Genomic DNA, 14,078 nt, shown 5'->3' on the forward strand with positions numbered 1-14,078 from the left:
ACTGAATATATCAACTCCAGAAATCAGTACCGGTAGCAATGATACATCTGTCAAGGTGGAGCTTCCTAACCTACTACAGGAAAAGGATGATGTCATTCCAGACTCCACAGAAAGTACAACATCACAAAACACATACCTGGATGACTATCAATTAGCAAGGGACAGGGAACGAAGGACCATTATACCACCATAGAAATATGGTCATGCAGACTTGGTCTCTTATGCTTTTTCAGTTGCCTCTCAAGTAAATGAAGATGAACCTCGAAATGTGGAAGAAGCAATGAATTCAGAAGAGAGGCACTCATGGTATACTGCAATGAAAGATGAAGTTGATTCCTTAATAAAAAATAAGACCTAAGCCACAAAATCAGAGAATTGTTGGCTCTAAGTGGATCTTCAAGAAAAAGGAAGGTATACTCGGAGTTGAGAAGCCTAGATACAAGGCCAGGTTAGTGGCAAAAGGATACTTGCAAATTGAAGGGATAGACTACCAAGAAATTTTTTCACCTGTTGTCAAACACAGGTCAATAAGGATTGTGCTTGCCATTGTAGCTACTGAGGATCTTGAGCTGGAACAGCTGGATGTTAAGACAGCTTTCCTGCATGGAAACCTTGAAGAACTGATTTATATGGAGCAACCACAAAATTTTGAATTTAAGTCAAAATCACCACATGTATGTCTTCTAAGAAAATCCATTTATGGTCTCAAGCAAGCCCCTAGGCAATGGTATAAGAAATTTGATGAGTTCATGTTGAATCACAATGTGGAAGACAAATGCATCTCTTACTTTATGTTGATGACATGCTAATTGCATGTCATAACCTTACTGAAATACAGAAGCTGAAGCATGAACTCAATGACCAATTTGAAATGAAAGACTTAGGGGCTGCCCAAAGGATACTAGGAATGGAGATAGTAAGAAACAGAACAAAGAGAGTTCTATGGCTTACTCAAACTGGATACCTGAGAAAAGTGCTTCAAAGGTTTGAGATGACAGACTGTAAGGCAGTGCAGGGACCACTTGCAAATCACTTTAAGCTGTCAACAAGCCAATCACCAAAGTCTGATCAGGACAAAGCCAATATGCAGAAAGTTCCATATGCAAGTGCTGTGGGATGTTTAATGTATGCTATGGTCTGTACTAGGCCAGATCTTGCTTATGCAGTTAGCTTAGCAAGTAGATTCATGGCTAACCCGGGAAAAGAGCATTGGCAGGCAATTAAGTGGATCCTCAGATATCTTAAGGGAACCCTTGAGTTTGGGTTGATGTTCAGACATACTGGTGAGGCTTTGGACATTGCAACCGGGTATGTTGACTCAGACTTTGCTGGAAGCTTAGACACAAGAAGATCCTTAACCGGATACATCTTTATGGTGTATGGGACAGCAGTAAGTTGGAAAGCTATGCTACAACATGTGGTAGCTCTATCAACAACGGAAGCTGAGTACATTGCCGTTACTGAAGCTGTAAAAGAAGCCTTATGGATGAAAGGATTCTTGGAAGACTTGGGATATGCTCAAGAGACAATAAATGTTCACTGTGATAGCCAAAGTGCAGTACATTTATCCAAGCATCAAGTCTTCCATGAAAGATCAAAACACATAGATGTTCGAATGCATTTTGTAAGGGATGTGATTGATATAGGCTCTGTATCAATAAGGAAGATCAGTACAAAAGATAACCCTACAGATATGTGTACAAAGGTTATTCCAAACTCAAAGTTTCAGCACTATTTGAATTTGATAAATGTTTCCAGTGGGGAAAAGACGTAGAAGCAAGGAACCTGGAGGAGCTAATCAGTTTAAGCTGGTTGATTGTCAAGGTGGAGAATTGTGGTTTCATTGTGCCAACTCAACCATCTTAGTCAGCATTTAATGAGTGACATGGCAAAGTTAACAACTTCAGAGCTGAGGGATCGAGAAAGTAACTGGAGAGGAAGGCTTCTGTTGTAACAGATAGAATAACTGAATAAAGGAGTTATGCCCATATAAATAGAAGCAAGGAGTCTTGAAGGAAGGCAGTTCTTTGAATAGGTTCATTCGGTCATCTCTGAAGGAATAGAAGTACACCAAGAGAGAATTCAAGAGCATGTGTTCTGAGGAAGAAGAGAGTGCATGTTGAGAATGAATTCTGTATGAGTGCTTGTTGGTTTTTCTTTGTAATTCAAACTCAGATTGTTGATGAATAAAGATGAGCTCCTCCCGTGGATGTAGGTCGATTAATGACCGAACCACGTAAATCGTGTCTTGAGAGTTATTTTCTTTTATTTTGCTTATCTTGTGTTGAGTCTTGGATTGATTGTCTCGTAATTTCTCAAGTGTGATCTGTTAACGAGTGATTACAAGAGATTCTGAGAGCTTGGATCCATTACAGTTTCCTACCTAGTCCCTCCCCACTTTTTATTTAGGCAAAAATTTGTGTGAGATGATCTCACGGATCGTATTTTGTGAGACGGATCTCTTATTTGGGTCATCCATAAAAAAATATTATTTTTTATTGTGAATATCGATAGGATTGACCAGTCTCACAGATAAAGATTACTGAGACCGTCTCACAAGAGACCTCCTCTTTTATTTATGGACACATAGGAGTTTGCCAACCCCACCCTGACCGAGTGCTTTTTTTTGTCGAAAACTAATAATAATAACCATAGGAATATTTCGATCCATAATTTTATTACTTGATTTTAATGTGATAATTTTATACGGATTTAGAAAAGTGGAAATTTTTATAAAAAAAAATTAGACTATTTATTATTATTATTTTAAAAAATAAGGAGAAGTGGGATTTGAAGCAATTGCGAGATAATTTTGTTTACCCTTTTTCTTCTTTGGAGGGGAAAAAGCGTGACTTGTTTCAACAAGACGAATCTTAGCCGATACAAAGATTTCTCATGTCATGTTCAAGAGTTTATTATTTAGGATACAGACGTCTAGCCATTTGGTGAGGGACAGGTGCTATTTTTACAAAATAAATAATATAATAATAATTTATATTTTTTTAAAAAAAACAGAAGATCACTTAAACCAATTAATATAGGACGCGTATCTATTTTGTTCAGATAAAATAATTTTTGGGAATGAATATATATATATATAGATATATATAGACACACACACACTACTAATTACAAGTTCACATTAGTTTTCTTTTTTAAAAAAAGAATTTCTTTAATATATATTCGTGCTCATATCCAAATTTAAATAAATTCTTTATATATATATATATATATGTCTTTTTAACTTTTATGATTAATAGGTTCATCAAGAAATTCTTCGACTTTGACTTGTTTATTGAGTTTTTATTTTGATTGAAGATTACTATGATTGTGATTTGAGAATTTCATTTTTGTGATTATATATATTGTTGTGAAAAAGTAAAAATTTATGGTAAAAAGTAAAAATCTCAAACTCTCAAAATTATCAAACTACACACTTTATAATATTTTTCTCTCAACTCAATTGTGATTTTCTTCACAAATGAGAGATCTATTTATAGAAAATCTTTACAAATAATTCAAAAATAAATTCATCATTACCTACTTCATCACACACTAATTTTCAATATTTACAACTCTTATTTTCAACATTCAATATTCAACATTCAAATATTCAATACACACATTTTAAATATTATTTTTCAACACTCCCCCTTGTGATGATGATCATAATGATTGTCTTCATTACGTGTTTTTATACTGACTCGTTAAAAACCTTACTAGGAAAAACCCATTGGGATAAAAACTATAGAAAGGGAAAAAAGAGTGCAGTCACGTAAACTCCCCCACATGTTGACACGAACAATTCTTCACAAATTTCGTAGATTGCGCATCCTAATATTATATATGTGCTTTCTGAATATTGTCGTAGAAAGTGCTTTTGTGAAAAGACCTGATGAGTTTTCACTTGATTGAATGTGACGAACATCAATATATTTATTCTTCTCAAGCTCCTTGGTGAATGCGAAGAACTTAGGAGGAAGATGTTTAGTTCTGTCGCTTTTTATGTATCCTTCTTTCATTTGAGCAACACATGCAGCATTATCTTCATATAGTATCACAGGCTTCTCGTCGAACGATAATCCGCATGATATTTGGATATGTTGGGTCATTGATTTTAACCACACATTCACGACTTGCTTCATGTAGTGCAATAATCTCGGCATGATTGGATGAAGTTGTTACGAGCGTATATTTCTGTGAACGACAAGAAATTGCAGTGCCTCCACGAGTAAATACATATCCAGTTTGGGAACGTGCCTTGTGTGGGATCAGATAAGTATCCAGCATCGGCATAACCAATTATACTTGGATTATCATCTTTTGAATACAAAAGTCCCAAGTCTGTCGTTCCTCGTAGATAACGAAATATATGTTTAATTCCGTTCCAGTGTCTCTTTGTTGGATATGTTCTAAATCTTGCCAACAAATTTACGGCAAAAGATATATCAGGCCTTGTACAATTTGTAAGATACATAAGGGCACCGATAGCACTTAGATATGGTACTTCTGGACCAAGAATATCTTCATCATCTTCACATGGACGGAATGGATCATTTTCTATATTTAATGATCTAACAACCATTGGAGTACTTAAAGGATTTGATTTATCCATATTAAAACGTTTAAGGATCTTTTCTGTATAATTTGTCTGGTGAACAAACATTCCACATTCTTTTTGTTCAATTTGTAAACCCAGACAATACTTGGTTTTTCCAAGATCCTTCATTTCAAATTCTTCCTTCAAGTATGACACAACTTCTTGAATTTCATTATTCGTTCCAATGATGTTTAAATCATCAACATATACAGCAATAATTACGCATCCGGATGTTGTTTTCTTAATGAAAACACAAGGGCATATTGAATTATTTACATATCCATTTTTCATCAAGTGATCACTTATTCGATTATACCACATTCGACCGGATTGTTTTAACCCATATAATGATCTTTGTAATTTCACAGAATAACATTCTCTGGGTTTTGAACTTTGTGCTTTAGGCATCTTAAATCCTTCAGGGATTTTCATATATATATTACTATCAAGTGATCCATATAAGTAAGCTGTAACAACATCCATAAGACACATTTCTAAATTTTCAGATACCGCCAAGCTAATCAAATACCGAAACGTAATTGCATCCATCACGGGAGAATACGTTTCTTCATAATCAATTCCAGGTCTTTGAGAAAAACCTTGTGCAACAAGTCGAGCTTTATATCTTACAATTTCATTTTTGTCATTTCGCTTTCGAATAAAAACCCATTTGTATCCAACAGGTTTTACACCTTCATGTGTAAGGACTATAGGTCCAAAAACATTACGTTTATTTAGCGAATCCAATTCAACCTGGATGGCTTCTTTCCATTTTATCCAATCCTGCCGATTTTTACATTCACCAAAAGATTTTGGTTCATGATCTTTATTATTTATGATGTCGATTGCCATATTATAAGAAAATATATTATCAATTTCTTCTATATCTTTTAGGTTCCATATTTTTCCAGTATTAATATAATTGATAGAGATTTCATGATTCTCGTCAGTTTGTGGTTCTGACGGAACATTTTCATCATCATGTGTTTCTTCAGGAACACCATTCTCTATTTTGTGATCATCATGTGTTTCTTCAGGAACATCATTCTTTATTTTGTGATCATCGTGTTTCTCTATGAATTTTCTTTTTCGAGGATTTTTATCCTTGGAACCGACAGGTTTTCCACGCTTCAGGCGTTTAATGACATCATGAGTATCTTCAATTTGTTTCTTCGGAATTTCAATTCGAGCAGGGGCATTTGCAGCATGTATATATGATTTAGTCACCCCTTTTGTGTCTGCAAATGCATCTGGTATTTGATTTGCTATTCTTTGCAAGTGCACAATTTGCTATACATATTTTTCACATTGTTTTGTTCTTGGATCCAGATGTAACAATGATGATACATACCATGTAATTTCCTTTTCGGTATGTTTCTGTTCTCCCCCTAACATTGGGAAGATTTCCTCATTAAAATGACAATCAGCAAAACGTGCTGTGAACACGTCGCCTGTCTGAGGTTCAAGATATCGAATGATTGATGGACTATCATAACCGATATAAATTCCAGTCTTTCTTTGAGGTCCCATTTTCTTTCGTTGTGGTGGTGCAATAGGCACATACACCATACATCCAAAAATTCTCAGATGAGAAATGTCTGGTTCTTTACCAAATGTAAGCTGCAATGGGGAGTATTTATGATATGCACTTGGTCTGATGCGAATTAATGAAGCAGCATGTAAAATTGCATGTCCCCATATAGAAATAGGGAGCTTTGTTTTCATAATCATTGGTCTAGCAATCATTTGCAGACGTTTAATCAATGATTCAGCCAATCCATTCTGTGTATGTACATGAGCAACGTGATGCTCAACAATGATTCCCATAGACATACAATAATCATTGAAAGTCTGAGAAGTAAATTCACCAGCATTATCAAGTCTAATTTTCTTGATTGTATAATCGGGAAATTGATTCCTCAATTTTATTATTTGAGCAAGTAATCTTGCAAATGCAACATTTCGAGTTGACAGTAAACATACATGTGACCATCTGCTGGAGGCATCAATCAATACCATAAAGTATCTGAATGATCGACTTGGTGGATGAATTGGTCCACAAATATCACCCTGAATACGTTCAAGAAACATTGGCGATTCAGTTTGGATTTTGACTGGTGATGGTCTTATAATAAGTTTTCCAAGAGAACATGTTTTACATTGAAACTTATTATTCTGAAAGATCTTCTGGTCTTTCAATAGATGACCATGTGTATTTTCTATAATTCTTCGCATCATTGTTGAACCAGGATGTCCTAATCGATCATGCCAATTGATCAGCATTGAAGATTATCAACTACCATGTTTGATTCAATTGGACTTATATATGTATAATGAAATCCAGTAGGTAGCATTGGTAGTTTTTCAACTACATATTTCTTTCCTGATTTGTATGTGGTAAGACACATATATTTCTCATTCCCTTCATTCATTGTTTGAGTATCATATCCATGGGAGTATATATCATTAAATCTCAACAAATTTCTTTTTGATTGTGGTGAATATAAAGCATCATTAATCAAAAATTTTGTACCATTAGGTAACAAAAATTGTGCTTTACCACATCCTTTAATCAAGTCTACAGGACCTGATATTGTATTCACCATTGTTTTTGTTGGTTTTAGTTCCAATAAATATCTTTTATCTCGGAGGATAGTGTGCGTTGTACCACTATCGGGTATGCAAACTTCTGCTTTGTTCATAGCATTTTTCATTTTTGAACTTCAAAAAAAATATGCAATGAAATAAAATTACTGACAATACATTTATAAAAATAAAATACAATACAATACATATGTAAAAATATAGCACGCGATAAAACATTATCATACGGGTACATAAAATATTTTACATATTTATTCCACCAACAAATTGATCATTGTCTGAGAAATCAATCAGAAAGTCTCCGGCATCAAAATGAGTTGAATCACTCAAAGGTTCACTCTGTTCAGTGAAGTTGGTCTCCTTTTCTTTCCCCTTTATTGATTCTTTATAAAGTTTACAAAGGTGCTCAGGGGCTCGACAAATACGGGACCAATGTCCTGGAGTACCACATCTGAAACAAGAACTTTCAAATCTTTTTGAGTGATTCTCATTAACACTCATATTTTCATGATGCATTTTTCTGTGGATGGTTTGAGATACTCTTTTGAGATGAGTTATGGAAGTAACTATCTCGATTATTTTCAAAACCACGGCCGCGTCCACGACAACGACCACTTCCACGTCCATGTCCACGACCACGACCTCGATTTCGTCCTCGACCAAAATCTTGTCTATAACTTTGATTTTGGTTTCCAGATTTAAATTAATTTTTGTTTACGACATTTACTTCAGGAAATGCCGTTGAACCAGTTGGTCGTGCCTGATGATTTCTCATTAACAGCTCATTATTCTTTTCCGCCACAAGGAGACAGGCGATAAGTTCAGAATATCTCGAAAATCCACGCACTCTATATTGTTGTTGTAGAGTTATATTCGATGCGTGAAAAGTGAAAATGTTTTTCAAGCATTTCCAATTCAGTAATCTCGTGTCCACAAAATTTCAATTGCGAGATTATTCTATACATCGCCGAGTTGTAATCATTGACTTTTTTTAAAATCTTGGAATCTCAACGTTTTCCATTCATCTCGGGCGGTCGGAAGTATATCTTCCCTTATATGTTCGAATCTTTCTTTTAATCCCTTCCACAAAGCCATGTGATCTTTTTCAATTAGATATTCACATTTTAATCCATCGTCGAGATGTCGACGCAAAAATATCATGGCTTTTGCCTTTTCTTGTGGTGTCGATATGCCATTTTCTTTTATGGTCTCACTTAGATCCAATGACTCAAGATGCATTTCTAAATCGAGAGTCCATGGCATATAATTTTTCCCCGTAATATCAAGAGCAATGGATTTGAGCTTTGTCAAGTTTGACATGGTGGTACTAAAAAAAATTACGATGCATTTTATTAGTTAATGAATATTGCAATACAAAGTAATGGATAAACAACAAGTACAAACATTCATAAAAATAAAGAAAATACACGAGGAGGATATTCTCCGATAAATAAAAACTCGTGAGTATGATAACCAAAATAATTAAAAATATCCTTGAGAAAGTCATCTTCTTTTTTCTTCGAAAATTTGATGAAGAATAATTGTTTAGAGAAGAAGAAAAAGTTAGAGCTGATTGAATGTGTTTGTGAGATCATATTTATAGGACAAAAACTAGCCGTTTTGTTACCGTTTATGACCTTTGGTGTACAAAAAAAATAAATGTATGTATTTGTATAATTTTATGGTAATAATATGATGTATATAATATTAGTCATGCTTAAATAATTATGTATATCATATCACATTATTATAATGCAGTGTCACAACTTATTTTGTTTAAAAATCTTATAGGCTTTTATACTTGTCGTATCCCTTACCGGGAGTGTGGGATGTCGTCTTAACATCATCCCAGGATTTATAACAAGTTTTTGAAAAATTTATTTTTATTATTTATGAATAACATTATATTATATATTATAATAAATAAATAACAGTAAAATAAATATTATTACTTTTGTTACCTTTTTCTTCTGTTTGGAGCTTGGAAAAGTATGGAGGACTTTTAGAGCTTCGTGCTGATAACGTGTTGTGAAAAAGTAAAAATATATGGTAAAAAGTAAAAATCTCAAACTCTCAAAATTATCAAGCTACACACTTTATAATATTTTTTTCTCAACTCAATTGTGATTTTCTTCACAAATGAGAGATCTATTTATAGAAAATCTTTACAAATAATCCAAAAATAAATTCATCATTACCTACTTCATCACACACTGATTTTCAATATTTACAACTCTTATTTTCAACATTCAAATATTCAATACACATATTTTAAATATTATTTTTCAACATATATATATATATATATATAAAAGACAATCCATATCAATAAACACCACTCTTAATTAATCATTAGTAAAACAGAAACAAAGGCCACAGTAGTTTGAGAGAAGAAGCTAGCTGCAGAAGATGCATGGAAAGGTTAAATTAGTGCTTCCTGATATTTTCCTTGGAAAAATGGACTGGATTCAATAAAGATTTTCGATATCATATCAGTAATTATATTGTAAGTCAACATTTTTTAAAACGGTACCCTCATTTTGTTGTCCTATATATATATATATATATATATATATAAAGATAAACTTAAATAATCCAAAGTTTCTAAATGATCAATCACAATCGTTATTATAGGAAAATAATAAATACTGTAGCTGCACTCATAGCAGAAAAATCTCCTTAAATTAAATTGCGCAAAAAATAAGAATAAATATACAAACAAAATAAAATTTGAAAAACTTACTAATAAGTTGGGGAAATTATATATATATTTTTACATTGCACATTTATCCATGTTATCCTGTTAATCCAAGGTCTTAATCTAATAATTTACGCTTTTTCAATTTTATTTTTCACCAAGGTGCTGACATAATATTGAACATGTTAGTAATGTATATCGTAACATTTACAGTTTTTCGTGACACGGCATCATGGTTTTCATCGTTACGTAAGCACTCTAATAAAAAATAACTAAAATAAATAAAATGTACAGATGAATATACTAAGACCGTAAATCAACAGGCATCAAATAAATAAAGAAAAACGTGCAAATATGTTACATTTATGAGCCAAAAAATCATATGCTATAAAATATTAAATCTTTTGTTGTCTATATTAGGTTTGAACCCAAGAATCCCAATTTGCTCAGCCAAATCATGCACACGCTCCTCAGTACCAAAGGTCCCAATTTCGTCAGTACCTTCGTTTATCCATTCTTCCCAATACCCTTCATCACTGGCTTATAATGCCCCTTTTTCAAATATTTTTCCTCCATAATCATTTGAGGTTTTTTGCATACTCAATGCCAATTTCTCAAGCTCCAAATCACCAAATCTTGTAATTTCACCATACTCTTGTGGCTCTAGCTTAACATAAAAGTTATCATCCCCAAATTGTTCGATTCCAAAGTCATTTTTGTATACATATTCCATACTTTCTTGGCCTAAATGAGTACATTCCTCCTCTTGAAAAACTAGTTCTTGATCAAGACCAACATTGTTCGAGGTATGGTCTATTATTCTTCTTCTTCTCCCTTCGTTGCTTATTGCTTCACCAAGCTCTTTCTTCTCGTCTTTTTGCCGCAATATTCGTTGCAAGAAAGTGGGGCTTTGTATGGCTTTTTCCAAGAAACTCATAGTTTGTTTTTGCTTCATTTCTGTATCTCTTAGCCTTTGTTCCATTGTTCTAAGGCATGATAAATTGGTTTGTTGCTGCTGCCTAAGTTTCACTAATTCTGTTGCTAGAAGTTGTTTGTCACGCCTCAAACGATCAATTTCTTCATCTAACCCAAAAGTTCCCACCTCCGCACACGAACCTAGACTTTGATTAATCAACGTTTGAGAACTCGAATATTGAGTCTTTCTCCTTACAATGTCTTTTAGAAGATGCCTTTGTCCCCTTAAGAACCCCTCATTTGCAAACTCCCACTTATCTGGATGAACCTTCCTAAAGCCCTGGAACATTAATAAGTTTAGTCATAGTCTATATTTCATAATACAGAAGGCCTAGAAATCTTGTGGAATATTGCAAAAATCATAAATTTTCAGTATAGGATGCAGAATTTGATGAAAACTCTGAGCATCGGGTTCTTTGCATTAAAATCCATTTTACAAAATTTAATTAAGAAGCTTTACAATAAGAATTAATCCCTTCATATAAATTACATGGGAATAATTATATCTGTTTTCAGTAATCGAATTCCATAATTAGATCGAAATGAATTTTAACATCCAGAATCACAAATAATTAAACTAACACAATGCAACAATCTACACAACTAGTACTTATAAGTACTCTTATATCAACTATAACAAGAATATCATGAGCAAATACGAAGGATATTTCACAGACATAAATAATAAAGATTTTATACTAAATTAATTAAAGGTACTACTATTTATTTTATCGAAAAAAAAAAACCATTATGAAACAAATTGCGAAAACGGGAGACAATTGCTCACGTAAGTGTCAAGCTGCCCCCACAAAACTAGAGGAATTATTGTGCTTGAAATACTTTGGAAGAAGATTCATGGAAAATGTTTGAGGATCCCGAACAATGAAACTATTGCTACCTCGACTCCACAAAACGATTCTTTCGTACTTGGATCCATTGACATATTTAATCGAACTTTTCTACCTAGATATGGATCGAACTTATACTAAAAAAATATACATTATGAAATAAATTGCAAAAAAAAAGAGAATGTTGCTCACATAAGTGTACCTAAAGATTTTTCAAGTAAGTTTCCAGTTCTTCAATTCATATATACTTAATAAATCTTCCCATAAAACTTCATACTAGATTAGATATGGATCGAACTTGTACTGAATGAGTGGAGCTAAGATTTTTTTAAAAGAAAATAAAATAAAATTTTCAAACAAATTTTCGAGAAAGAGATAAAACTTAGAATTAATATTACTCACATAAGTATTAAGCTGCCTCACAAAACTGGAGAAATTCTTGTGCTTGAAGTACTTTGGAAGAAGATTCGTGGCAAATGTTTGAGGATCCCAAACAATGAAACTATTGTTACCGCAACTCCACGACACGATTTCATTCGTACTTGGATCGTCCACGAAATCATAAGTTTTGCTGAGAAATGGTGGAGGACCGGTGTCTTGTAAAGCCTCCATTGGCTGAGGGATGAGATCCTCGTTATCCCAGTATAGTTTTGAACTCGATCCAACATACTCCTCCTTTATGAAATCTATAGAAAAACTCATTATATTTTTAGGGATTTTCTGATGTAACAAGATCAGTTATCCCTTCTTTTCTTGGCTGTTTTTTCCTTCGTTCAAATCTTGAGGTTAAAAGGGTTTTAACAGAAGATCATCAAGAATTCTAATTCGAAAACAAGAACGAATACGATGGTAACTAGATGAAACAAGAAGATTAAGATGAAACTACGAGTAACAAGAAAATTGAATGGATTCAATCACTCCTGGTTTCAAAATAGACGTGAACAATTAGGAGCCGATGAAAGAGTGGAAATGAATGGGGCTAGGTTTCAGGGAAAGATGGAGAGAAGATTTAAATAGAACAAGGTGTTGAATATTTTAATGGCAACATGCATTATTTTATATATTATTATAAGGCAAGTGTTCAATACTTTAAATATATTAAAAATTGATTGATTAAGTAGTTATGATGTATATTTGAAATAATTGATGTTTTATATTTCATAAATTTTATGCTGAGAATTAAGTATACATAAACCGATAAATACACTAAGCTTGTGCTTGAATTAAGAGATTTTGTTTGGGAGAGAGATATTTGAAAAATAAATTTGAAATCATATCTATCTTGAACTGTTTCAAAATAATAACAATTGTCATTACATTTACATAAATTGACAAGGCAAAAACTTGTGTGAGACGGTCTCATGGGTCGTATTTGTGAGGCGGATATCTTGTTTGGGTCATCAATGAAAAAATATTATTTTTTATGCTAATAGTATTACTTTTTATTGTGAATATCGGTAGGATTGACCCATCTAACAGATAAAGATTCGTGAGATCGTCTTGTTACCTACTCAATTGACAAATGTGTGGACCTGAAATTCATCCAAACAATTATCATTACGTCTACAAAAACTATCAAATGTGTGGATTTAAAATCCATCCAAACATTAAAAATAGATATGAAATTCACCGACTTGATTATCAAATTCATAAAAAAAAATATAATTAACTTTAATTATTCATGGGTAAGTTTATATAACATAAAATGAAAAATCCAAATAACATTACTAATTAAAGTATACTATATTATTTTTTCACATGCATAAGTAGAAGATTAAACTCAAAGGTCTAATTTTCTAGATATGACCTTTTTCACCATGAAATGATCAAATTTTTTTATGTAATAATCCGCAACCGTTACCGTTTAAATACATATTTCGTAAACCATCGAGCTTAATATAGTAGTGTGCAAACTAGGTCAGTCGGGTAATATTTAGATATTTTTCATGTTTGATTACTCTCATCATTTTTAAGTAAATTTTTCTCGTTTTGTAATTATTAATGTTCCCTAGTTAGCAAAAGTGTCAATTATTTATTATTGTTGCCTGAAAGCATGCAATAATATTCAATTAATCTCCAAATTAAACTCTGCCATAATTACGATAATTTATGGCCAACTAATACTAGACACGCGGCACCTTGCTACAATGAATGCTCTAGCATCACATCATTCGTCAAGATTCAAAAAATACAACGAAAACAGATAATGTCAAGTTATATTTTTATATTTTTCAAAAATTCAGGTAAGTGTACTCACGGGCGGATCCTGGAGTTGCTCCGCCGAGGCGGGGTGGTAGCTCAGGTATCTCGATTTTTCTATACATTTCTCTAATTTTCCGATTGCTCGGACACA

The 14,078-nt window shown here is 33.0% G+C and overlaps 1 protein-coding gene across 1 annotated transcript; it reads right to left on the reverse strand.

Annotated features, from left to right (window-relative positions):
- Nucleotides 1–10,218: 10,218 nt before the first annotated feature.
- Nucleotides 10,219–12,721, reverse strand: LOC142547752 (heat stress transcription factor A-6b-like). Its single transcript, XM_075656190.1, has 2 exons — nucleotides 12,128–12,721; nucleotides 10,219–11,157 (listed from the first exon to the last, which is right to left on the reverse strand). The coding sequence occupies exons 1-2, from the start codon at nucleotides 12,425–12,427 to the stop codon at nucleotides 10,444–10,446; spliced, it is 1,014 nt and encodes a 337-aa protein (XP_075512305.1). The 5' UTR covers nucleotides 12,428–12,721; the 3' UTR covers nucleotides 10,219–10,443.
- Between the last annotated feature and the right edge of the window lie 1,357 nt (nucleotides 12,722–14,078).

Source organism: Primulina tabacum, chromosome 5, assembly GCF_025594145.1.
Source record: "Primulina tabacum isolate GXHZ01 chromosome 5, ASM2559414v2, whole genome shotgun sequence".
Classification (NCBI taxonomy): domain Eukaryota; kingdom Viridiplantae; phylum Streptophyta; class Magnoliopsida; order Lamiales; family Gesneriaceae; genus Primulina; species Primulina tabacum.